The 24,437-nt window shown below is 43.7% G+C and overlaps 1 protein-coding gene across 4 annotated transcripts in view; it reads left to right on the top strand.

Annotated features, from left to right (window-relative positions):
• Positions 1–24,437, top strand: part of dnah5 (dynein, axonemal, heavy chain 5) — a 610,401-nt gene that overhangs the window by 317,330 nt on the left and 268,634 nt on the right. For all 4 annotated transcript variants that reach the window (XM_068058833.1, XM_068058843.1, XM_068058824.1 and 1 more), the window contains 6 exons: positions 2,921–3,162; positions 3,660–3,836; positions 9,615–9,819; positions 17,741–17,883; positions 20,025–20,159; positions 21,413–21,535. In XM_068058833.1, coding sequence (XP_067914934.1) covers positions 2,921–3,162; positions 3,660–3,836; positions 9,615–9,819; positions 17,741–17,883; positions 20,025–20,159; positions 21,413–21,535 — 1,025 coding nt within the window. The remainder of the gene's footprint in view (positions 1–2,920; positions 3,163–3,659; positions 3,837–9,614; positions 9,820–17,740; positions 17,884–20,024; positions 20,160–21,412; positions 21,536–24,437) is intronic.

The following is a 24,437-nucleotide window of genomic DNA, read 5'->3' as shown; positions in this document are numbered from 1 at the left end:
ATGAAAGTGCCACAGATATCTTTTATCTGGTCGCAGATGTAGCATCAGTTATTGTTCTACATGTCAAAACTGTACGGCAGGATGGAATTTAGGAATGTGCAGTACTGGAAAGGACCATTCCAGTCTGGCCAGTCCTAGTGTTTAGACATATCCCATGATATCTTATATGCAATAGATTTGTAGTCTCTTTGGACTGTCTGAAGATTAGTTTGAAGCTGACTCTATATTGGTAACAATTATAATTTTTACTTCAGCATAAGTGAGACTTAATACATGTAGAATTTAAGCAGTAGTTTACAAAGAACGATTGGAAATTACATTACTGTATTAACATAGGAACATATGAAATCGGAGCAGGAGTAGTCCATTCGGCCCATCGAGCCTGCTGCGCCATTCAACTACATCATGGCTGATCTTCTCCCTCATTTTCCTGCACTATCCCCATATCTCTTGATATCTATAATAGAGAGAAATCTATTGATTTCTGTCTTGAACATACTCAATGACTGAGCCTCCACAGCCATCTGAGGTAGTAAATTCCACAGATTCACCACCCTCTGAGTGAAGAAATTCATCCTCATCTCAGTCCTAAATGGCCCACCTCTTATTCTTGGACTGTGCCACCTGGTTCTAGATAACCCTCTCCCCCCACCCCAGCCAGTGGAAACATGATTTCTGCATCAACCTTGTCGAGCCCTGTAAGAATTTTGTATACATCAATGAGATCACCTCTCATCCTTCTAAACTCTAGAGAATACAGGCCCAGCCTCCTCAATCTCTCATCATAGGACAATCCCACCATCCCAAAAATCAGTCTGATGAACCTTAGTTGCATGCCCTCTATGGCAAGTTTATCCTTCCTTAGGTAAGGAGACCAAAACTGTATACAATACTCGTGGTGCAGTCTCATCAAGGCTCCACATAATTGCAACAAGACTTATTTACTCCTGTACTCAAAACCTTTTGCAGTAAACACCATATTGATCCTTGGGTAGAAGGTGTGGCCCATTTCCCATATTTACTACTCACATACCCTTGTATATCTGTCTGGTATCCTCCTTGGCCATTCTACCCTGATAGAGATTCAAATTCCACAGGATTTACCGCAAAAAACCTGAACTGTGAAAAATCCTGTATCTTCCATACCCCCATTCTACCCAATCATGGGCACGGCATTTCAAATTTTCCCTTCTTGAGTGCTCGAAGCAGCAACTCATCAATTTACCTTATCAGTTCCAATTTCAGAAACAACTGATGTTCAGGCTTGGTGGTTTTACATGCTGGTTTTAAATTAGATAGGGAAGTGTTTGCAATTAGTTTGGAGGTAACTTCCATATGTACCCCTTCTTGAGTACTTAATCTTGGAAGATAACAAATGATCCTAAACTCATTAAGTCCGATCTTTTGAAAGGCAAAAACTTAAGTCCAAATCATCAGCATGCTGTGACATTTGATGTCTCCACTTAAGTTCTTAAATTCTTAAACGTTCTGGACCCTTTGCTACACCTTCAACACTCATGCAGTCCAGAAAACCATGGACCCTATTTAACAGAAAAGAAAAGCAAAGACTCCATTGTTGCCCTATTTAAGAACTAAGGGGTTTATTTGCCAATTCATCATTTCCTTCAACAATAGAAAAGTTTGTGTGTGGTGAATTCAAAAACAAAACAGTTGTCAGGAGAAAGGGTTAACTTCTTCGTAATGTTTATCAGAAGACGGAATGAGATATCCTCAGAAGCATGCAATTACATAATTTTGTTTTTTTTTAAAAACCTCCCCATCAAAAAAAGAATCAAACATTATTTTATTTTTCTCCCCAAGTCTTTGTATCTTTTAAAAATTGCACAAAGATCCTACCAAGTCTTTTTTTATACTTTGGAATTGATAAACCATTTAAACAGCAGAAATCATTAATATCATTATTAACATGTTTAAAAGTTCTCATGAAGGAAGACATCATTTTACATTAAACTCCAATTGTTTTTAAACTTTCAGCACTTTTGCAAAGAGGTTTCCAAATCCAAGATTTTCCAGTACAACCAAGATGATTAAAAAAGCCGAATCACCTCACAAGTTGCAAAATTTTCAATTCAAATCATTAAACATTTATGGCATTCAAAACTGCCTATTTTATAAGTGGTAATGTCATGTCCAGAATTAGGAACCACCACATAATTTACAACAACCAGAATTTCATGGTGGCCACAATAAAAATCGGCTTTTCACAATTTAATAGGTTAGTGAACCTCAATAGTTCCAATTTAATTTAGACCAATATTTTATTAACTAAACAAAATACAGAACATATAAAATGATAAAAATAGCACATGCTTGCAAAAAAACCCTGTATTTTTTTCTTCATGTGGATTTCCAAATTACTGTAAAATACTGCACATAATTCCATTAGTCTTAGTTTTCTCGGTTAACAAAACCTTCAACTTTCCTCCAGAAAAGGAAAAAATAGGCAGAGCTTTCCACAGCTTGAGGGCTCTGAAACATTCAAACAGGCTTTTTAAACAGATATGGTTGAAAACAAAAGAACTCCTGCAACTTGTGACAGTAGAAAAGGTACAGGGTAGAGTAGAGGAAGATTGTGTGAGAGCAGGTGACATAACACAATAGCTGAGATACATTAATGGGGGTTTTTCATTTAATTCATGGATTCAGTACAAATTGTCTGGATATTGGACGTATAAACGTGCATTCTGGGTCATTTATAGAGTCAGTTACAGTACAAAAAGAGGCCATTCAGCCAAACGAGTCCATGCCAGCTCTCTGCAGAGCCATTTGGTCAGGCCCGCTCCCCTGTCTGATCCCCGTAGCCCTGCAAGTTGATAGAATTCAGCCCAATGTCATGGAATTAAGATAAGACAATAGTACATAGACCCTAGTGTGTTAATGAACATTATCTGTACTGCAGGAGAACACATCTGGATTGTACTGGATGGTCCTGTTGATGCCATCTGGATTGAAAATTTAAACTCGGTGCTTGATGATAACAGAACCCTTACCCTGGCAAATGGTGATCGCATTCCCATGGCTCCAAACTGTAAAATTGTGTTTGAGCCACACAACATAGATAATGCCTCACCTGCAACTGTTTCTCGAAATGGCATGGTCTTCATGAGTTCGTCAATCTTGAACTTCAGCCCCATTCTTGAGGTATTTAAATCATATTTAAGTTTTTGTTTTCCTGGGCAGGGTATAAACTGTTGGAACACTAAAACTTCTTCAATCCTTTATTTAATTTAAACTGTTTTTAGTACAATATGTGTTATTGAATTTCCACAGTGGTACTTTGTCAGAAGATTTGGAGAAACAGCGTATTTTCTACGCCCTTTCTCCAGGTTTTCTCTGGATCGTCTATCAAAATTACTGGAGCCCATAGGGAGTTTGAACACAGCTAAGATTCAAGGTTGAAGTCAATGTCATATCTACAAAGAAACTAAGTAATATTGTACAGAAATTGCTCACTGGAACTTCCAACTATGACAGGGGTGTAAAACGAGATATAATGGATCAGGCAGCAGTTATACACCCCGCCCAATTAAAAGTTCCACTCAATATTTCTCATTACAAAGTTTGCATCTGCATTTATTAAATGTTAACTACAGCCTAGTAAATTGTGGAGATATTACACCTTGATTTGTTTGATTTAGGGTTGGCTGAAGAAACGGTCGCAACAGGCAGCTGAGATTCTACGGAAGTTATTTGCCGAATCTTTTGCTGAGCTGTATCGTTTTAGTATTCAGTCACTGGAATATAAGATGGAAATGTTGGAGGCTTTTATTATCACGCAAAGCATTAACATGCTTGATGGCCTTATTCCCCCAAAGGTAAGAAAATGGATTCAGACTGCATCATAATGATATACTTGCCCAGTAAGATTATATAGAAGTTCTTCTGAACAATAATCTTCCTTGTTAATGAGGTAATTGTACAATGCATAAAACCTGAAATTCAGCTACAGTCTGGCTTCTGTGTTTAATGGAGCAGGTAGGTGTACTTCAGAAGTTGCTGTCAGTTTCAAAGGAGTAACGACAGTGACCCTGACAGTTTTGCCATCATTACTGCTGCAGAATTCAGGCCATTGTAAATTACCTGGCGTATATTCTTGAATTGGTGTAAATAATTTCTGCAACTCCATATTTGAATCCCTCCAATCAGTTTTCTGCCCCTGCCGCAGTACTGAAACAGCCCTTATGAAAGTTACAAATGACAGTCTATGTGACTGTGATTGTGGAAAACTATTCCTCCTTATTCTTCTCAACCTGGTTGACCACACTATCCTCCTCCAACACTTCTCCACCATTGTCCAGTTGGATAGCATTGTACTCACCTGGTTCTGTCCTTATCCAGTCATAGCCAGAGATTCATCTGCAATGGCTTCTCTTCCCACTTCTGCACCGTTGCCTCTTGGGTCCTTGAAGGATTTAGCCTTGGCCCCGCCCTATTCCTCAACTACATGCTGTCACTCACCAATATCATCTGAAAACACATCAGATTCTAAATGTATGCTGTTGACACCCAGCTCTAGCTCCTTAAACCACTCCGCCTCTCTACCTCTTTAATACACTCCTTAAAAAAATTTTTGGTAATCTGTCCTAATATCTCCTTATGTGGCTCCTGTCAAAAATTTTGTTTGACAACGCTCCTGTGAAGTGCCTTGGAATGTTTACTACATTAAATGTGCTATATAAATACAAGTTGTTGTTGTTGTTAAATAGCCACTATCTGTTCAGTTAACGACATTCATTTGTTCAATTATCGTTACGTAGGAAAAACTACAATTCGCAATTTCATCTGTGCAAAATCGTCACTGTCCCTACCTTAACCCCATCACCACTGAAACCTTTATCCATACCTTTGTTATCTCATGGCTTGTTTCACCAAAGCTTTCCTGGTAGATCTTCCAGCATAAACTCATCCAAAACTCTTCTGTTCACATTTATCCTAAAATCCGATTGCCCATATCTTAGATGTTTAGCTTTGCACCTATGCTCCGAGTTCGTTGGTGAGTGGAGTTAAAGGAGAAGTTGTTCAATGTGAGAACAAGTTCAGCCAGGCAGAGAAAGTTGGTGATGGTGGATGGGAACTGGTTAGACCTCCGTTCAAGGAGGAAACTGAGAACCCTCAGACAATCCTGGTGGGGGATGGAGGTGTAGCTTGATTGAACATCCTCATCCACCACCACCCTCCTCTGCCTGGCTGAACTTGTTCTCACATTGAACAACTTCCCTTTTAACTCCAGTCACTTCCTCCAAATAAAAGGTGTTAATATGGGAACCCATATGAGTCCTAGCTATGCCTGCCTTTTTGTGGGGATATATGGAACATTCTTTGTTCCAGTCCTAATCAGGTCCCCTCTCTTACCTCTTTTTCAGATACATTGTTGACTGCATTGGTGCCATTTCCTGTTTTCACCCTTCATATGGTCCATCTATGACTCTTTCCTTCCCTTCCTCAACTTTTTTGTCTCCATTTCTGGGGGTAGGCTATCAAACAATATCCACCATAGGCCCACTGACTCCTACAGCTACCTTAACTACACTTCCTCACAGCTCGCTTCCTTTAAGGACTCTATTCCATTCTCCCAGTTTCTCCGTCGTCTTCACATCAGTTCTGATGATGCAACCTTCCATACCAGCGTTTCTGTTTTGTTTCCTGAACTGAGGATTCCCCCCTCCCCACACCATGGTTGTCCAGAACCTTGACCATGTCTGTTCAATTTCCTGCATTTTTGCTCTCACCCCTACCGCCCCATCCCAGAGAACCCTTGTCCTCACTTTCCACCCTACCAGCTTCCACAATCAACACATCCTCTTCCGCCACCAAACATCCCTCACTTCTCCTTTCAGCATTCTGAAGGGGCTGGTACTTCTTGTTTACCCCGGTCCACTCCTCTACCACCCCGAACAACACCTCCTCTTCCCATGCCACCTTTCCATACATGCAGGAGATGCAATAGCTGCCCTTTTACCTCCTCCCTTCTCACTGTCTTAAGCCCCCAAACACACCAGGTACAGCAGCAATTTACTAGTACTTCTTTCAATTTAGTATACTGTATTCGAGGTGAGTAAATACAGATTGGGTGACTGTTTTGCAGAATACCTCTGTTCAGTTCACAACCGTGCCCCCAAGCTTCCGGTCACCTGTCATTTTAACTCTCTGCTCTACTTCCATTCTGGTCTCTTTGTCCTCAACCTCTTACATTGTTCCAATGAAACTCAATGTTAGCTCAAGGATCAGCACCTCATCTTTCAGTTAGGCACTTTACAGCCTTCCAGACTCAACATTGAGTTCAATCATTTCATTTCATAACATCTATCTGCATTTTTTTTGTTTTTTTGTTTGTTTTTGGATGGCAGCTGTTGGTAATGATTTTGCTTTTCCCATTTACACCTCCTCTAGACACATCTTTTGTTTCTTCACTTGTCCCATTACCATCCTATTTTGCCTTGCACCATCATCTCTTTTGTCATTTAATCTCTCCCGTCTTCCACATTGTCCTTTTCCTCCCCCACTCCCTTTCCCTGCCTCTGTAGTTGGTTTAAACTGTTATATCTCTAACCTTTTTCAGTTCTGATGAAAGGTCATTGACCTGCAATGTTACCTCCATTTCTTTCCCCAGAGATGCTCCCTGACCTGCTGAGTATTTCCAGCATTTTCTGTTTTTATTTCAGATTTCCATCATCTACAGTATTTTCCTTTTGCATAAGTGATTCAACGTATTTGGCATAGATCAATAAATCAAGCCATCCCATATAATTCCCAAGCATCCTAGATAATTGGCATCCTCAGGTAATAGTTTTAGTTGCTAGCTGTGTCCAGGGTGAAGATATGGATCAGATACATGAGAGGAACAGGATCAATGATTTCTTGCCTCTGATGGACAGCTCTGCAGGCAGGAGCTTACATTTGGTAGCTTTTGCTCAGCTCCCTAGTCACTCAACCAGCAGGGGCACTGAGCTAGTTCAGTGGCTCTGCGGTTGCATTTCAGTCTGTAAAAAGTCAGCAACCATATTCCAAGGATCAATTTAATGGTGAAGCATAGTACAGGAGAAGCATCTTCGTCATTTTGACATTTCAAGATGAATAATAGAGACAGTAACTGTTGTAAGTGTATTGTTTGTACTAAGTAAAATCATTTATTAGTTTGTAGCCTCAGCCATGGTCTGAAATTATAGATTCAATATGCCTACCAAAGACAAGAAGGTTATATGATGGCATATAATATACTCTGGTGAACTGGAATATAGTGACAACCAATTCAATCCTTGTTTCTTTCTACATTTACCTAGATTTCAAGTAGAAAAGGGTACATTCAGGTTCCAACCAGATGGAAGCTCTACTTAAGGGAATGATTACCGCTTCTAATAGTATATCTGGCAGAAAACCCAACAACGTAACAATCACCTTGCACTTTTGGCTTATACATTTATTAGCATTTATGCTAATATCCCTGAACCAGTCCCTGCCAACCTGCAGAAAATTTAAAGATAACTAAATAATTACTTAATTGAACAAAGAGAAAAATAGGAAATGATAATGATCCACTCTGACTCAGAAGGAACACCACCCCCCTCCCCCACCCCTGCTTCCCTCACCCAACCAAAGCACTTTGCAGGATCAGGTCCTTTCTCCACTCTCCACCCCCCACAAAGGTTGCACACCAAGAGGCCTAGAGTGCTGTAGACTTCAAGGATAGAGAAATGTATTGAATCACTTTGAAATATTTTCACCAGATCATTGCCAGAGTATCTTTACCAATTATTTCTCTTCCAAATAAGCTCTGTCATCTCAAGAGTCTGCCAAGGATTCATTCTTTCCCCCACCTTTTCCTCATCTACATGTCGATTAATAACCATCCATCATTACCCTTTGCTTCCTGTCACTGAGCCAATTTTGGATCCAACTTACCACTTGCCTTTGGATCCCATGGGATCTTACTTTTCTTATCGGTTTGCCCTGTGAAACCTTGTCAAAAGCTTTGCTAATTCCATGCAGACTACCCTCATCGACCCTCCTTGTTACCTCCTCAAAAAAATTCAATCAAGTTAGTCAGACACGACCTTCCTTTAACATATCCATGCTAACTGTCATTGATTAATCCGTGCCTTTCTAAATGAGAATTTATGCTGTCCTCAGAAATTTTTTCCAACAATTTGCCCACCACCAAGGTTAGGCTGACTGGTCTGTAATTACTCAGACTATCCCTTCCTCCCTTTTTACAACAACAGTACAATGTTACCAGTCCTCCTGCAGTATTGAGCTCTCTGACATAAGTTTTCCTTTTTTGCCATAGCCTACTCTTTATGCACCTTGACATCCAGGAGCGGGGTGAGGTCTATATTTGTAAGCCCACCCATTTTCTTTGTGGGAACATATTTGTTCTGGACCCTCTCTATCTCCTTGAATGCCTCCCACTGCTCTGATACCAATTTACCTTCAGTAGTTGTTTCAAGTCCACTTTTGCCAAATCACATTTTAGCTTAGCAAAGTTGGCCTTTCCCCAATTTTGAACTTTTACATAATAATAAAAGCAAAATACTGCAGATGCTAGAAATCTGAAATAAAAACAAGAAATGCTGGAAATACTCAGCAGGTCTGGCAGCATCTGTGGAAAGAGAAGCAGAGTTAATGTTTCAGGTCAGTGACCCTTCATCAGAATTTTTACTGTTGTTCTATCCTTGTCCTTTTCCTATACCTCCATGAAGTCCAACTCAATCACTAACACCAAAATGCTGTCTCACTGGTGCCCCTTCCACCTGCCCAACTTAATTTGTTTAAAACCAAATCCAGAACTGCCCCTTCTCTTGTTGGGTTTGCTACGCACTGGCTAAAAAATTCTCCTGAATGCATTTTAAGAATTCTGCACCCTCTATACCTTTTACACTGATTTCATCCAAGTTAATATTAGGGTAGTTGAAATTCCCGACTATTACTGTTGGCTGAAGCAGGAGTGTGGGAGTGAGATTGTGGGCCTGATATAATGCTATAATGCTGTAAGACTGTGTTAGGTTGATTTTTTGTTATGGTGTATTTAGAATGTGTAGCATTTCATTATATACTAAATGTGGAATTTCCTGCTAAGAATCTTAGTTTATGTGACTTTCTAGATTTTTTAAACCATTGATGAAATGCTTCAGCATTGAAGGATTTTCATAGAATAATTTGTTTGTACAATATTATATGCACTGGCATTTAAGTAAGATTGGAAAACTCCAAATAATCAAAGTAAAAAAAAACTTACTATATGTTGGCATTGTTTCCAGGGAAACTTGATGATTTAAGCAAAATTAATTTGTAAAATATTGTTGATTTGCCAACAAGTTCACCAATACCATCTTTGGGGGATCATTGAAAAAGTTTAAAAACCTTGAAATGTTTCTTGGAAAGAAATGAAATATCTGCATCACACAGGGTGCAAAGTATGTCATCCAGAAGGTGTCACATGTGTATGTATCAGGAATCTCACTAAATTAATCAAAATTGTAAATGTTTGTTTTGTTATTGATGAAGAGATCACTTGTAAACATCACAGATGTGTGGAAAATATGTTGTAATAAAATGTTTTGTATTCAATATAGTAACTAAATTATAAACATTTTTAGGAGCAGGGTGGAGAAGTGACTCGAGAACATTTGGAAAGACTGTATGTTTTCTCACTGATGTGGAGTATAGGGGCCTTACTGGAACTAGAGGACAGAAGGAAAATGGAGCACTGGCTGCGAACACATGAGACTATTCAGCTAGATCTGCCATGCATCCCAGCAGGGAGTGAGGACACAATGTTTGACTACGTTGTACATTTTGATGGTCAGTACCAAGATAATCTGGTCAATGAACAATTCAAATTATTTAGACGATGAAGGTGGAGCATTTTCAAGTACTGATGTTCTAGCATGAGAGCAAGCAGAGAAGTTGACATAGTGGATCTCTGATGGCATTCCTAAGAAAATGGAAGGGTCCTAGGTCAGACAGACGTTACTGTTTAACTGCATGCTGCAGCAAACACTGAATGGTTTTTTTTTCCATCCATGAACATCTTTTTGAGTAGTCCACTGCTGTGTGGTGATGCCACATTTGATATTCTGAGGTGCAAGCTTCTTCAGGATTGCCATCAATAACATTCCATTATCAGATAACAAGCGATGGACTAGTGTGGGACAAAAATTACCTTAAAAAATGCAGAGGCCAGACAAGTTTTAAGCCCTGATTGTAATCTGGGACAGGAGTGTAAATTGCTGAAGATGAGCAGGTAGGAGATCCAAGAGATTTTAGCTCTTAGGCCTCATTGCCATGTTCCAGCACAGGCTGCTGTCCAAACCTGCTGTGAATACTGATGTGGCCAGCAGGTGGGAGAGGTAATTTCAATAGCAGGAGGAACTCTAGGGAATGATGCCCAGCATTAGATAGTGAAGACATTGGTGGGGTTTCTGGAGGTGATTACAGACAAGGTAGGAGAAGGGAGGCCTGTGACATGGGAGGCCCAAGATCTCACTGTGGGGCTTAGAAGAGAACTCTTGCTGTTCCTGGGTCCTACAAGGAAACCTTAAATTTTATTTAAAAAAGAAACATTTACCTGGGCTTCTTCTGGAGTTGATGCTGCATCCCACCATGCTTTGCTGACAGGTATGGCATCACTGCCTGAATTGGCAGTTAAAATCAATTTGGGGTTGGAATAATGACATTGGGTCCCAACATTTAAATATTGGTGAGGCTCCCACCTGCCTGTGGTGAGTTAAAATTGGGCCTTTTGTTCTGTTCAAACTGGAACCTACACCCAGAAAGGATTACAATTTTGCATCTTTTACTGATGCTGTAGTTAATAGTCTATTGAATAATATGTAATGTACCTTCCATCATTATTTTTGGAAGTTGCACATCTCAAGGGCAACATTGATCATCCCCGAAAAAGGGGATTAACCCGCGTGTGTTGATTCCGATGCAGGCAACATGCCAACTTTGTGCTGCCTGCTAATTAACATGATTGCAGCGTGCAGCTAGTGCTGTTGACTGGCTACACGCCTCAGAGAGGGCCCAAAATCATGAGACTTGCACCAGTTAAAGCAAGCCTGGACTATTTAAATGGGAGGTGCATTGTGACTGGAGCAGGTGCTGGAAATCATTCGACAATTGATTCTGACCTGGGAACCACTCAGTAATGACACAAGATTGGGGAGCTTGGGCTGGAAGATTTTCAGTCTCTGTACCAGAGGCCTTGGTCGGGGAAGAGGAGGAGAGATGTTCTGTATCCACAGGGACAAGGATGTCCTTACAGACAAACATTCAGAAGGCAGTGGAAGCAGATTGTGATGGTCAATACCGGGGGTCAAGCCCCAAGGACCCGGATACAGTGCCACAGAGAGCTCAATGACCTCAAGCAAGTGGCTAACATCAGTGAGTGTATCTTCAGATGCCATATCCTACCAAATGCACCCTAACTCTTAGACACTCCTCAATGCACCAAATCCCCATCACTTACTTTCGAACAATCTCTATCAGTTGGGACTCCTACCTCACATTCATACCTTCACCTCACTCTCACCCACTTAGCACTGCTGCAAAACTCACACTCACATCTCAGCTTGCACACACTGCCAGCTGTTCAACTCTGACAGCCACAACAGTGAAACAGATTGCACCACGCTCACTGACACAGTTCCCACTCTCTTGCAGAATAACTGGAGGAAGCAGGTGCTAACTGGCAGCAGAAAGGCATGCCTGCATATCCTTACTCCATGGAGGAGAGGGTACTCACCATCATTGGAGCAGCTATTGCTGAGGCCAGCAGCAGGGCTGGAAATATCATAGGTGATGGTGTCCTCATACCTAATCCTCCTTACATGCTACGTCCACCTCATTCCACAGTCTCTTCTGAGCGTGAAGCTACAGATGGTGTAAGCATGCGTCTCTTACTTTCCTCCAATCCCCTCACCACAGTCCTACACTTGTGCCTTTCTCCTTTCAGATACTCAAGAACTGCAATCTGGCCAGGCAGTTGTGGAGGAGCAATCGGTGGAAAAGCAAGAAGACAATGAAGATGGAGAAACACTGGGCAGTATTTTATGCTCTTCCCTATGGTGGGTTTGGAAGTGGGGAGGGCATTTAATCAGGTGGGATGGTGGTGGGTGGGGACCTCGCCACCTTCCTGCCTCCACCTCAATTAGGTCTAGCGGGAAGACTTGTGGAGGGCCTTCCTGCCCTGCCTCCAATTGAGGTCATTAAGGGGTAATTATGCCCAATTAAGGGCCTCTTCTCACTCCACTGGTATTAAGCCAGTGGTGGGGAACACATGCAAACCTGTGTGGGGTTGCTAATGGTCTCTCAGGGTGGAGGTGAGTGGGGGGGGGGAAGAATCCCTCGTTCACAGGCACTCAGTACCTGACCAAGGGTCCCAGCATCGGGAAGTGGGGCCTGCTGAGAGCCACACCCTTGTCGTTGTTGCTGACCTCCCCCCCCTACACCACCCTCCCCTTTGAACCCCACTCAAAGAATCCCTGCCCACCATCACTTACCTCTGGCCTGGTTGCTCCACGATCCAGGGCATCTGATGGGTGCCGTCTCCCCGTTGGTGCTACCGAGCAAAAGCGCTGCTGGCCTCTGATTGGTTGGCAGCTCTCGATGGGTGGGACTTCCCGTCCCCAGGGTCCTGATCCTGGGAAAGGCCCACATGTGGCCTCTCAAGTGCCTGAGTGCTTTGTAATCCGGTGGGCCTTCTTCAAAGGAAACAATGCAGGTCACTTTCCAGCTGTCCAGCCAGCGACCGAGATCTCCATCACCTCCATAAAATTCCACCTACTGTCACTCAATCTCACACTTGCAGTCACCAGAGGGAAAGGGGTAGCACAGGTGTCAGCTCAATGGAGGACGAGATCACAGATCAGTTCTGCTACAGGGGATTCAGATGAGCAATTTGATGGAGCATGTGACAGAAGGAGGCGGATGGGTAAACACAATAAAATGCTTGGTGCATTTTCAGACCCTCCAGATAGCCTATATGCAATGTCAAGGTGCATGGAGGGGTTGGGGCATTGTGCAAAATTTGAAGCACATCCTTTCCAGCATGGAAGTGGCAGTCAACTCCATGAACACGCTTTGGACCCAACTATGATTGAATTGTCGGCTGGCCAATGTCTCAGGTTTCATTTCAGCACAAACAGAAGCCACCAAATGTCTGAGTGCTGCACTGGAAGCTCAGACTGAGGTCATGGATGGTCAGCTTGCTGCCATTGTGGCTGTGGCTGTGACTGCTAATGTTCAAAAGGTGCTAGCAGGGTAGAACAGCAGTCCGGCATTTTGTCCTCCAACAGATACTAGGATCGTTGAGGCACTTCCCGGGGGCGTGACAGTGGCTTTATAATGAATGAATCTGCTGCCCTCTCTCAGGAAGACAACTTTTGTCCTCCCACCCTTGACAGTCTGCCAGTGCCCTTCCTGCTGCCTATCAGCCAGGCAGCCCAGACTGTTGGCACCCATGCAGTGAAAGTGCAGTCCACCTTCTAGGCCCAAAGCTGCTCCAGGTCATAATCCAAGGCCATCTGCACTCTACTCTGCAGAAAGTCAGCAGCTTTCCATTAGCTATGCTGCCGCCACCAGGGTAGCTCTGCTTCACAGCACTAGGTCAGGCATAGGCATATGGAAGACAGGCTCTAAGGGAATGCACAATGTGACATTTGCATCCAAATATAGTATAATTTAATTTATAAATTTGGCTTGGAATGCTTATTTTGTCGTAGTTTTTATTATTGCAGTCTGGTCAAGTAGACGCTGCGATGGTCAGTGACAAAGGGAAGGTAGAGTTTGGGACTGTTGGTGAATGGAGAATTGTGGTTGCATTTACTGGTATTGCAGTTGGACGGTTCATCATGAACAGCTCAAACTGAAAGGAACTGTCTGGGTTCCCTCCTCCCTTCCTTTTCCTCTTCCTCTTCCTCCTCCTCCTCCTCAGATGATTGCTGTATAGCTGGTAGCTAGGTCTGTGCACTCATAGTGGCCAGGTTGTGCAGCATACAGCAGACCACTACAAATCTTGACAACTGCTCTTCCAAGTATTGCAGGCCTCCTGCAGTCCACGTCGTGGAAGCATTGTTTCAGCATGCCAGTGGTCTGCTCTGTTACATTTCATGTGGCTTTCACTGTTTGCATACTGCCCACATATGTGTGGGTTGTGCAGTGGACTAATGAGCCATGTTGTCAGTGGATAGCTCTTGTCAGCCAGTGGCCACTCTCTGGTATATTGTGGTGGTTCAAATGCAGAGGATACAGTGAACTGCCACAGAATGAAGGCATCACGAGTGCTGCCAGGTTAGTGTGAATTGACTTGCATGATTCACTGCATATGATCCCACACCAGATGGAAGTAGAATCTCTTCTGGTTGTGGTACATCTCAGAGTTGGCTTGCAGGGCAGTATCTTCCCCGCCCCTTTGGAGGTGGTTTGGGGGGGAGAGAAGGAATCGGAAAACTTCGATGGGCCGGCTCCCTGACGCTGTCCCACCTCTGGGTGAGTTTCCCAGGGATGGGCAGCCAATGGCTCCAATCTTCTTCTTCTTTGGGCCTCCTTATCTCGAGAGACAATGGATATGCGCCTGGAGGTGGTCAGTGGTTTGTGAAGCAACGCCTGGAGTGGCTATAAAGGCCAATTCTGGAGTGACAGGCTCTTCCACAGGTGCTGCAGAGAAATTTGTTTGTCGGGGCTGTTGCACAGTTGGCTCTCCCCTTGCGCCTCTGTCTTTTTTCCTGCCAACCACTAAGTCTCTTCGACTCGCCACACTTTAGCCCCACCTTTATGGCTGCCTGCCAGCTCTGGCGGACGCTGGCAACTGACTCCCACGACTTGTGATCAATGTCACAGGATTTCATGTCGCATTTGCAGACGTCTTTAAAGCGGAGACATGGACGGCCGGTGGGTCTGATACCAGTGGCGAGCTCGCTGTACAATGTGTCTTTGGGGATCCTGCCATCTTCCATGCGGCTCACATGGCCAAGCCATCTCAAACGCCGCTGACTCAGTAGTGTGTATAAGCTGGGGGTGTTGGCCACTTCAAGGACTTCTGTGTTGGAGATATAGTCCTGCCACCTGATGCCAAGTATTCTCCGAAGGCAGCGAAGATGGAATGAATTGAGATGTCGCTCTTGGCTGGCATACGTTGTCCAGGCCTCGCTGCCATAGAGCAAGGTACTGAGGACACAGGCCTGATACACTCGGACTTTTGTGTTCCGTGTCAGTGCGCCATTTTCCCACACTCTCTTGGCCAGTCTGGACATAGCAGTGGAAGCCTTACCCATGCGCTTGTTGATTTCTGCATCTAGAGACAGGTTACTGGTGATAGTTGAGCCTAGGTAGGTGAACTCTTGAACCACTTCCAGAGCGTGGTCGCCAATATTGATGGATGGAGCATTTCTGACGTCCTGCCCCATGATGTTCGTTTTCTTGAGGCTGATGGTTAGGCCAAATTCATTGCAGGCAGACGCAAACCTGTCGATGAGACTCTGCAGGCACTCTTCAGTGTGAGATTAAGGCCCTAATGAAGGGCCATTATCCCATGGCGACAAAACTTTCCCAGTCGCGCGGGCTCCCCTGCTGAGTCCGGAGCCCGGAATTGACTCAAAGGCGGTCTCCCGGCAGCAGCTCAGAGAGCCATCGGAGCTTCCTCTCAATGCCAGAGCCGCAAGGTTGAAATGGCCGCAGTCACGGCCACAATCATTCCTGTGGAGTGGGGGCCACCTCCATACCAATGACCCTAACATCTCTGAGCCTTCATTTTTTCAAAAAGGTTCCGCAACCATCCATTTTGAGGCACCCTTGCGCACACCTATCTGCCTTAGCAGCATCCACCTTGCCCAGTGAGGCTGCTGGCCATCCAGTGCTATAAGCCCTTTCATTGAGCCTCCCATGTCATTGTGCTGCCAGCCATTCTTAATTGGATGGGAAAGGTGGAGATGGCCTGTTAATTGGCTGTTTCCGATTGATTATTTTCTATGCTGTGAGGATTCAGCCCCCGTGTCCGTAAAGCAACTTGTATGCAATCAGTGGTACCCCACACCGTGAGCTTGCTCCACCTGCTTTTCTCTGGCAAGAGAGAACAAAATGTAATGAGCTGTCTTTGAATGAAGAGCATCAATGGACAGCAGCATTGGACAGCCTACTGCGACATAGCAAAGTATTTCCAGCTCCAGCCTGGAAGGAGCCTGTCGCATAAATGTTTACAGTCTGTTTCACAGCCACTGGCAATGCCCCCCTCACTCTGCTCTGTGCGTGGCTGCAGCAGGTGGAAGGTTTCAGTGAGGATGTCCTTACTGAAGCACAGATGTCTGACATGTTGTTCTTCCCTGAGCTTTGAGTAGGAGAATTGCTCTCTGAACACCTTGAGTAGATATGACCTCCTCCTCCTCCTTTTTCCTCTTCTAGCAGCTGCCCTGCTCTGTGTACCCTTTGCTCATTCTCCCAGTCATGCTCTAGTCTAAGGGGAATGCTTACTACTGCACCCATGTCTGGGAGCAACTGGTTTGTGCAGAAGCCCTGAAGTCAGGACCAACTCGTAGCAGTAGAAATCAAAAAGGAACTAACCTGAAAGTCATGGATCCATTTAAGAAGCAGTGGTTCAGGGGTCCTTCCTGCTGCTGAATGTATGTTGCGTGATTGAGAGATGTTATTAGCTAGAACGTTGAGCTGCAAACTGGCAGTGCTGGTGTCAAATTAGCATTACACACTGATGGATGTTGTGATCTGCCAACTCTGCATACTTTTGTCAGATGCTCACTGCGCGTATGCTAACGCTCTCACCAATATGGCTTCTTGCATAACTTGTGCCAGAATTGTGCACATGCACCACAAATGCCATTTTAGACTTCTAAGGCCAACCGTAGTGCCCAAAATATAGGCGCTATGCATCTGAATTATACGCCACTCATATCTTCTAACTGAGGCTTGCCACAGAGAGTATTCAATAACATGGCTTTAGGTGAGGAGATAATGTCCAGGTTTTATAACCATGATTATGGCTATTACTGAGAATCTTGTATATAATATTATACAGTTGACTTCCAAAAGAATGGCATGAATGGACTTCGGTTAAACATCCATGCGTTGAGATCAGTCTGTTTGGCTGCATAATTCATTTGAAATACTTTTTATCTCTCTCACTTCTTTGGTTCACAAAATGTTATTCTAGTCATGAATTACAATTTGGAAAGAACAGCTCCCCCAACAGCTCTTCATAACTATTCTCAAAAGATGTTGTTGGCATGTTAGAGCAAAAGATACTTCAGTGGGAGGTTTAATGACTCATCCTCATGTTGTTTGTGAATAAACTCATCAGGCTTGAAGTGTAAAATGACTATTATTTTGTTAGCTTCTTATGTTTCTGCTTTTGTCGGCTTGGACTAATATATTTGCATTCTTTCTGTAGCATATAGTAAATGTTAACACTTTTGACCTGGAATTTGAGGACTATTGTTGAATGAAGTTATGCTGTAAACCACAGCAGATAATGCTTTGAATTAGGTAATTAATTTCGGATGGTAATTGAATACCCTTTCAATGATTGAGCTTCTCTTTGAATGAGCCATGATCAGTAGAAAGTATCGGTCTGGAGCAAAGTTTACCTGATAATTGGTTGGCTGGACAAGATATGAATAAATTGACTAAAATTGTCAAAACTGTTCAATTCCAAAGAATGCCATGAGATATTTGTTTCTCAGTGAATAATAAACTCTTTATATGTTTTAACCAGGAAAATGGTTACATTGGAATACAAATGTAGAAGAATACATTTATCCTACTGACAGCAGTCCAGAATATGGCTCCATCCTTGTGCCTAATGTAGACAACGTGAGGACAAATTTTCTCATCCACACAATAGCCAAGCAGGGAAAGGTAGGACAATTTCACTTCATGTTGATTTAATCTGTACTGTTTTACATTATATCATCTGGCCGTAAATAGGTGAATAATAAATTGGAATAGGCACAATGTTTATAAATGTTTGCTCTCTTCATTTTCTTATCCTTGCAGTTTTTGTCAAACTGGTTATATGCATTTGTTAATATTTTTAAAGATTATAGAAAAGCCAGCATTTATTGCTCATCTCGAGCTGCCCTTGAGAAGGGTGTGTTGAGCTTTCATCTTGAACTACTATAGTGTTTGTGGTGAAGGTATTTCCACAGTTCTGTTGGGTAGGAAGTGCCAGGATTTTGACTTAGCAGTGATGAAGGAATAGCCGTATATGTTCAAGTTAGAATGGTGTGTGACTTGGATGGGAACTTGGAGGTGATGATGTTCCCATGCACCTGCTATTCTTGTCCTTCTAGGTCAGGAGTGTCCAACTTTTTCACGTGGGAGACCACATTACAATTTTTGTCATACATACGGGGCCGGTGGGAAAATTTCTGAAAGATAAAGGCATTAAAAATGTATTTTACTATCAAAACAAATAATGTGCATTTTTGTGAAGCTTGAAATGAGAAAACTAATTTATTGACACACTTTCTCATCACTATGTTGAACACTGATTTAGTGACATACCTGGCATTGTTTTTGCTTACATAAGTACTCAATATCTGCCTGCACACTTGATGCGGTGCAGAGTATTCCAGGTAGAAGTCCATCTGTCAGGAGTGATCTTGATCTCGTTCTCTTCTCTCTCTCTCTCCCCCCTCCCTCTCTGTCTGTCTCTCTCCCCCTCTCTCTGTCTGTCTCTCTCTGTCTGTCTCTCTCTCCCCTCGTCTCTCCCTCTCCCCCCCCTCTGTCTCTCTTCCCCCCCATCTCACTAACCCCCATCTCGCTCTCCCTCCCTCTGTCTCTCTTCCCCCCCGTCTCACTACCCCCCGTCTCTCTCTCCCCCCTCGCTTTCTATCTCTCTCTCCCCCTCTGTCTCTCTCTCTTCCCTGTCGCGACGCCCTCTCTTCTCTCTCTGCCCCCAATCCCGTCCTCCCCTTCTCTTTCTCGATCTCTGATCGTTGCTGAGAGCAGGAACAGCAGTTTCCGAACATTGGTCAGATTCATGATTTTCCAGTGGGCTTTTAAAAAAAATCGAAACCTGCCAGAAAACCGCAAGGCTGTCCTGACCGGTGGTGGGAACGGGCACAGCGGTTTCCAACTTCGGACAGCTTCCAGGTTTTCCAGCGGATTTTGTTTAAAAGCCTGCCAGAAAACCACAAATCAGTCCGAAGTTCGGAAACCGCTGTTCCCGCTCTCAGCACCTGTAAGCTGTGAATTTGGGTACAGTTTACATCCGCGGACCAGATAGAAACCTTTGGCAGGCTGGATCCTGGCCAGTGGGCTGTATGTTGGACAACTGGTGGTCGGGATGGTGGGTTTGGGAAGTGGTGTCAAAGAATCCTTGATGAGTTGCTGCAGCACATCCTGGAGTTAGTACACACTGCAGCCACGATTCATCAGTCGGTGCTGAGGAAAGTGCATGTTTAAAGAGGTGGATGAGCCACCAAGCAAGTGGATTACGTTGTCCAGGATGGTGTTGAGCTTCTTGAGCGTTGCAGCTGCACTCATCTCAGCAAGTATAGATTGTTCCATCACACTCCTGACTTGTGCTTTGTAGATAATGGAGAAGCTTTGGGGAGTCAGGAGGTGCGTTACTCACCATAGAGTTACATGCTGCTGATCTTCCCTTGTGGTCAAACCATTTATGTGACTAGTCCGGTTGACTTTCCAGTCAGTTGTGATTCCAGGCTGTTAATTGTGGGGGATTCAGCAATGATAATGTAATTGATTGTCAAAGGGAGACGGTTGGACTCTGCCTTGTTGGAGATGATCATTATCCAGCACTTGTGTGGTGAAAATGTTGCTTGCCACTTATCAGCCCAAGCTGAGATATTATCCAGGTCTTGCTGCATGCAGGCATCGACTACTTCAGTTTATGAGGAATTGCGAATGGTACTGAGCATTGTCAATCAGATATTCAAAATAATGTTAGCAAACAAATTTTACTATTGCATTAAAAATGTTGCTTAAGATTGTGCTGGTATTTCTACTACATCTCCTTACTTTTTTTCTCCTAGGCTGTGTTGCTGATTGGTGAACAAGGTACAGCCAAAACAGTGATTATTAAAGGATACATGTCAAAATATGACCCTGAGTTCCACATGACCAAGAGTCTCAACTTTTCATCAGCAACTACTCCACTAATGTTTCAGGTCAGATATCATTTCATATTCAGTTGCCTTGTGCTGCAAATAAACATAATTTCATTGTGTTAATAACTAAACAACAATACTGATGAAACAAATGGTTGGGGATATTTTTGAATTGTAATTGTAGGCAGAGATATGATGTAATGTAATTTTATATCATGCTGCTTTTTTTTAGTTACTTTTCAATAAATTATTCTGTTACTGCTTTCTTCACTAAGTCCCTTTCCCATATAACGTACACATTATCCAATAGAATCAGGTAATAATCAGCCAATAGATCTCTGAAAGATGTGATGGTGGTGCAAATCAACTCAATTTATGTTCTTTTGAGGAAGAGGGGCAGCAAAGTAAGGATAGCAAACACAGGGGTTTGTAGCATTTAGTTAACTTAGAACCCAGATGTACAAGTTGAGGTGCACTTAGAATCATAGAATGGTTACAGCACAGAAAAAGGCCATTCAACCAGTTGTGTCCATGCCAGCTCTGTATGAGAGCAACTCAGCTAGTCCCTTGCCTTTCCCCTTTGCCCTGCAAATTTTTTTTCTTCAGGTAATTTATTAGCTAGACTTTTGAGATAACTCTTTCTTCATAGGCAGCATTATGCTGCATAATGGAGCCCAATTTTCAGACAAACTCCATGAGCATTGCACAGCCAGGGGCTTGTGAAGGTCACAACCGCACTTGACTTTTATGGCTCAGGTTCATGCTGGATTGTCCAATGGGACATCAGCAAATCAGTCAATCTGCATGCATTCAGCAAACAATTTCATCATATATTCTGTCCATGACAGAGTGCTGCACATTTTGCAAATGTGAGAATTCCCCAAATCATTGATAGCCTAGATGGCACTAATTTTGTGGGGCTATGTCCCATGCCAGAACGGCTGCAGAAGTATATCTGATGCAGTATTGGGTCAGGTAATATTAACTAGAAATTACACATATTTATCTAAAAAAAAACAAGTGTAACTAACATCCCTATCTTTTGGGTGAAATCATAGCAGTCTGATTCCAGATGTTCTCCAAGTAAAGTATTGCTGAAGAAAATGTTACAACTTAAAAGAAATCTCATCAGAATGAGTGAAGTTTGTTCTTATTTTCTATCAGAGAAGAAACTAAAGATTTAATGTTGACGAAACCAATTGAAAATATACAATGCCCTGCCCAACAAGAAAAATCATGGCCAAGTGTCAATTATGATTACATAAAGCATAGTTGAAGTGTATGGATAATTGCATATTGACTTTATGTTACAGCGCACAATTGAGAGTTATGTTGATAAACGTATGGGTACAACATATGGCCCACCTGCTGGGAAGAAGATGACTGTCTTCGTTGATGATATTAATATGCCTGTGATTAATGAATGGGGAGATCAGGTAACTTATGCAGAACTTCTTGTTGTTAGTCTTAAGCTTAAAAAGACAATGGATTGATATGTCAGCGTGTAGAGGCTGTTCCCCTGATAGTTACAGGAGGCGGGGAGGGAGTGGGGGCTTTTGTTTGCAGCTGGGAAATTTAGAAATAGCAGGCATTTGGAAGTCCTGTCAATTTAATCGTTAGAGTTGGTCTCCGACAGTTGGAAGCCTCGGAGCACAGTAGCGAGGAAGGGGGGAAGGAGGGAGGGGGAAAAATTAGGGCACAGTGGGTGTGGTTGCTAGATCACATATGCGGTAGGAAATGATGGAGGACTGGGGGTCTGAAAATCCCAGGAGGGAGGGAGGCAAATTCTGCATCATCTTTGTTTGCAGGCATGGGCAAAGTGCTCCTCCTCCTGGCCCATAAGCAGTACTCTAAAAAGCACTTAGCTGTTGCAGCCAGCAGCTTTTTTTTATTATTCTTTCATGGGATGTGGGCATCGCTAGCAGGCCAGCATTTGTTGCCCATCCTTAATTGTCATTGACAACTGAATGGCTTGCTGGGTTATTTCAGAGGCCAGTTAGGTGTCAGCCACATTGCAGTGGGTCTGGAGTCGCATGTAGGCCAGACCACGTAAGGACAACAGATTTCCTTCCCTGAAGGACATTAGTGAACTAGATGGGTTTTTACAACAATCAATGATAGTTTCATGGCACATTTATTGAGACTAGCTTCAGCCTCCCGTTAGCTGCCAGGCTTCCTGAGCCCTGGGAAACCTGGCCCGCAGCTGTTAAATTCAAATGGCCCCCAAGCTCTAAGGAATGGAGTCTCATTTAAATATTATATGACCCTTCTTTCCATAGTGGCTTACTTGGATGCTCCCAAACCCACAGCAGTTAGACCAAGAGTAGATGGGTTGGGGTTGGGTTTTACGTATTTACCAATTTACCTCTCAACTCGGGTTTAACTTAGCCCCTATGTTTCAAATTGAATAGTGCATATCACAGAGTGTGGCTACAAAATTGGGCTCTGTAGCACACGTAGTTTTGGCACTAGAGGTGCTGTTTTGATGCCAAATGGCTTCTGCACACGTCCAATGCAACTTGTGCTACACAACATCTTGGTAAGGGCACTAATGCAGGCATTAAGAGCGTGTACCGTAAGTATGCAAAGTAGGCAGGTCATGAGGCTGATTGGCTCCAGCACTGCCGTTTTCAAGCTCCCCGCTCCATGCTCAGCACATCATGCTGTCTTGGCAGCAGTCTATGATGTTTTCATTCTGCCCCAGTCCATTGTTCCCTCAGTATTTGAGCCCCCCCGTCAAACCGGAGGGTGGTTGCTGGGCAAAAAGGGCTATCCGCTTAACACTGGGCTCATGGCTCTGCTCTGTAACCCAACCACAATGGCCAGCATGCATATAAGAACCATGCGAAACATCATAGAGAAGACCTTTGGGGAGTTGAAGCAATAGTTCCACTGCCTGGACTGCTGTGGAGGAGCCCTGCAGTATTTGCCAGAACACTTGTCCCGATTAGTGGTGGTCTGCCTTATCCTCCACAACCTAGCCACCATGAGGGTACAGGTCTTGCTATCAGGGATATGGTGAGCAGCTCAGGAGGAGGAGGAGGAAGACGAGGTGCAGAAGGAAGGGAGGAGGCAACTGGCACACCCCCTTTCTGCCTGGCTGTTCTTGATCGCCTCATTCAACTATGGTTCCAGTGAACACAAGCCAGAATCCCCATTCAACAATTGGTACACACCTTATCATCCCTCTATTACAGACTATCACAGCAACCTCTTGATCGCAATGTTGAAATTAAATCCATCACAAAACAACCATTCCAAGCCAACTTTATCCAACAAACCATCCAATATTCCAAGAAAAGTCAACCAATTACCCTTGTTCATTCCCTTAATCTTGCGGGTGCCTTTGCCTGGTCTAGTGCTGCTACATAGTGCTACCCCAGTGGCTGTAGCATGACTGGTGGAAGGCTTCGGACTTTCAGTGAGGGAGGCTGTATGTGCAGGATGCACATGAGCAGCTCTGGCCTAGAAAACCCGAATTTGGACTGTATCACCTCGGCATCGGTGACAGCAGTCCAGACTGGCTGGCTGACATAGTAACAAGGGCATTAGCAGAGTGGCAGGAATGGGAGCACAAATGCTGTCATCTGAAGGGAGGAGAGCAAGTTCATTCTCCACAGAACTACTGTCACTCCCCCGGGGCAGTGTCTCAGCAATCCTTGTAATCTGCTGGAGTACAAATTGCTAGACTGCTGTGAGATCCTGAAAGCCCCTTTGAGTACGGTATCCACTGCTATGATGGCTTCAGGCTGAACCTGTTTTGCATGGCAACAAGCTAAGATTGCATGGCTTCAGTCTGGGCTTCCACTGCAGCACTCAGACGTTGGGTCGCTTCTGCTTATGCTGCAATGGAAGCTGAGTCATCGGCCACCAAACACCTTATCATGGTCGGGTCTGCAAGTGTTATCATGGAGTTAGCCACGCTGGAAAGGATGGGCTGCAAGCTCTGTGCAAAACCCTGTGCCATGTTGGAGCCAGTGACAGCAGGCTTCCTGGCAGGCCTGCCAATGCACCAAGTCTTTATGTGTGCATTCCCATCAGCCCTTCTCTGTTTACTGGTCCATTGATGTGCTCATCTGAGTCCTCTGCAGCAGAACTTATCTGCAACCTCGCCCACCTGGTAACTGACTCCCATGCTACCCTTTTCCCCCTACCCTGGCTGCAGGCCACTCATGCCTGATAACTCACCACATGCAGGCCCTGCCTCTTTGCCAACCTCTACAGTGCCAGTATCTTCACTGGTGACTGTGAGTATAAGATTGCGTGGCAATGTTTCTTCTTTATCAGTCTCTTGTTTATCTCGGACTTCAGGCTCCTGCAGCAGTTCTTGACCAGAGG

This window comes from Heterodontus francisci, chromosome 2 (assembly GCF_036365525.1).
Source record: "Heterodontus francisci isolate sHetFra1 chromosome 2, sHetFra1.hap1, whole genome shotgun sequence".
NCBI lineage: Eukaryota > Metazoa > Chordata > Chondrichthyes > Heterodontiformes > Heterodontidae > Heterodontus > Heterodontus francisci.
The sequence above is the reverse complement of the archived record's forward strand: the minus strand, read 5'-3'. Positions and strand labels throughout refer to the sequence as shown.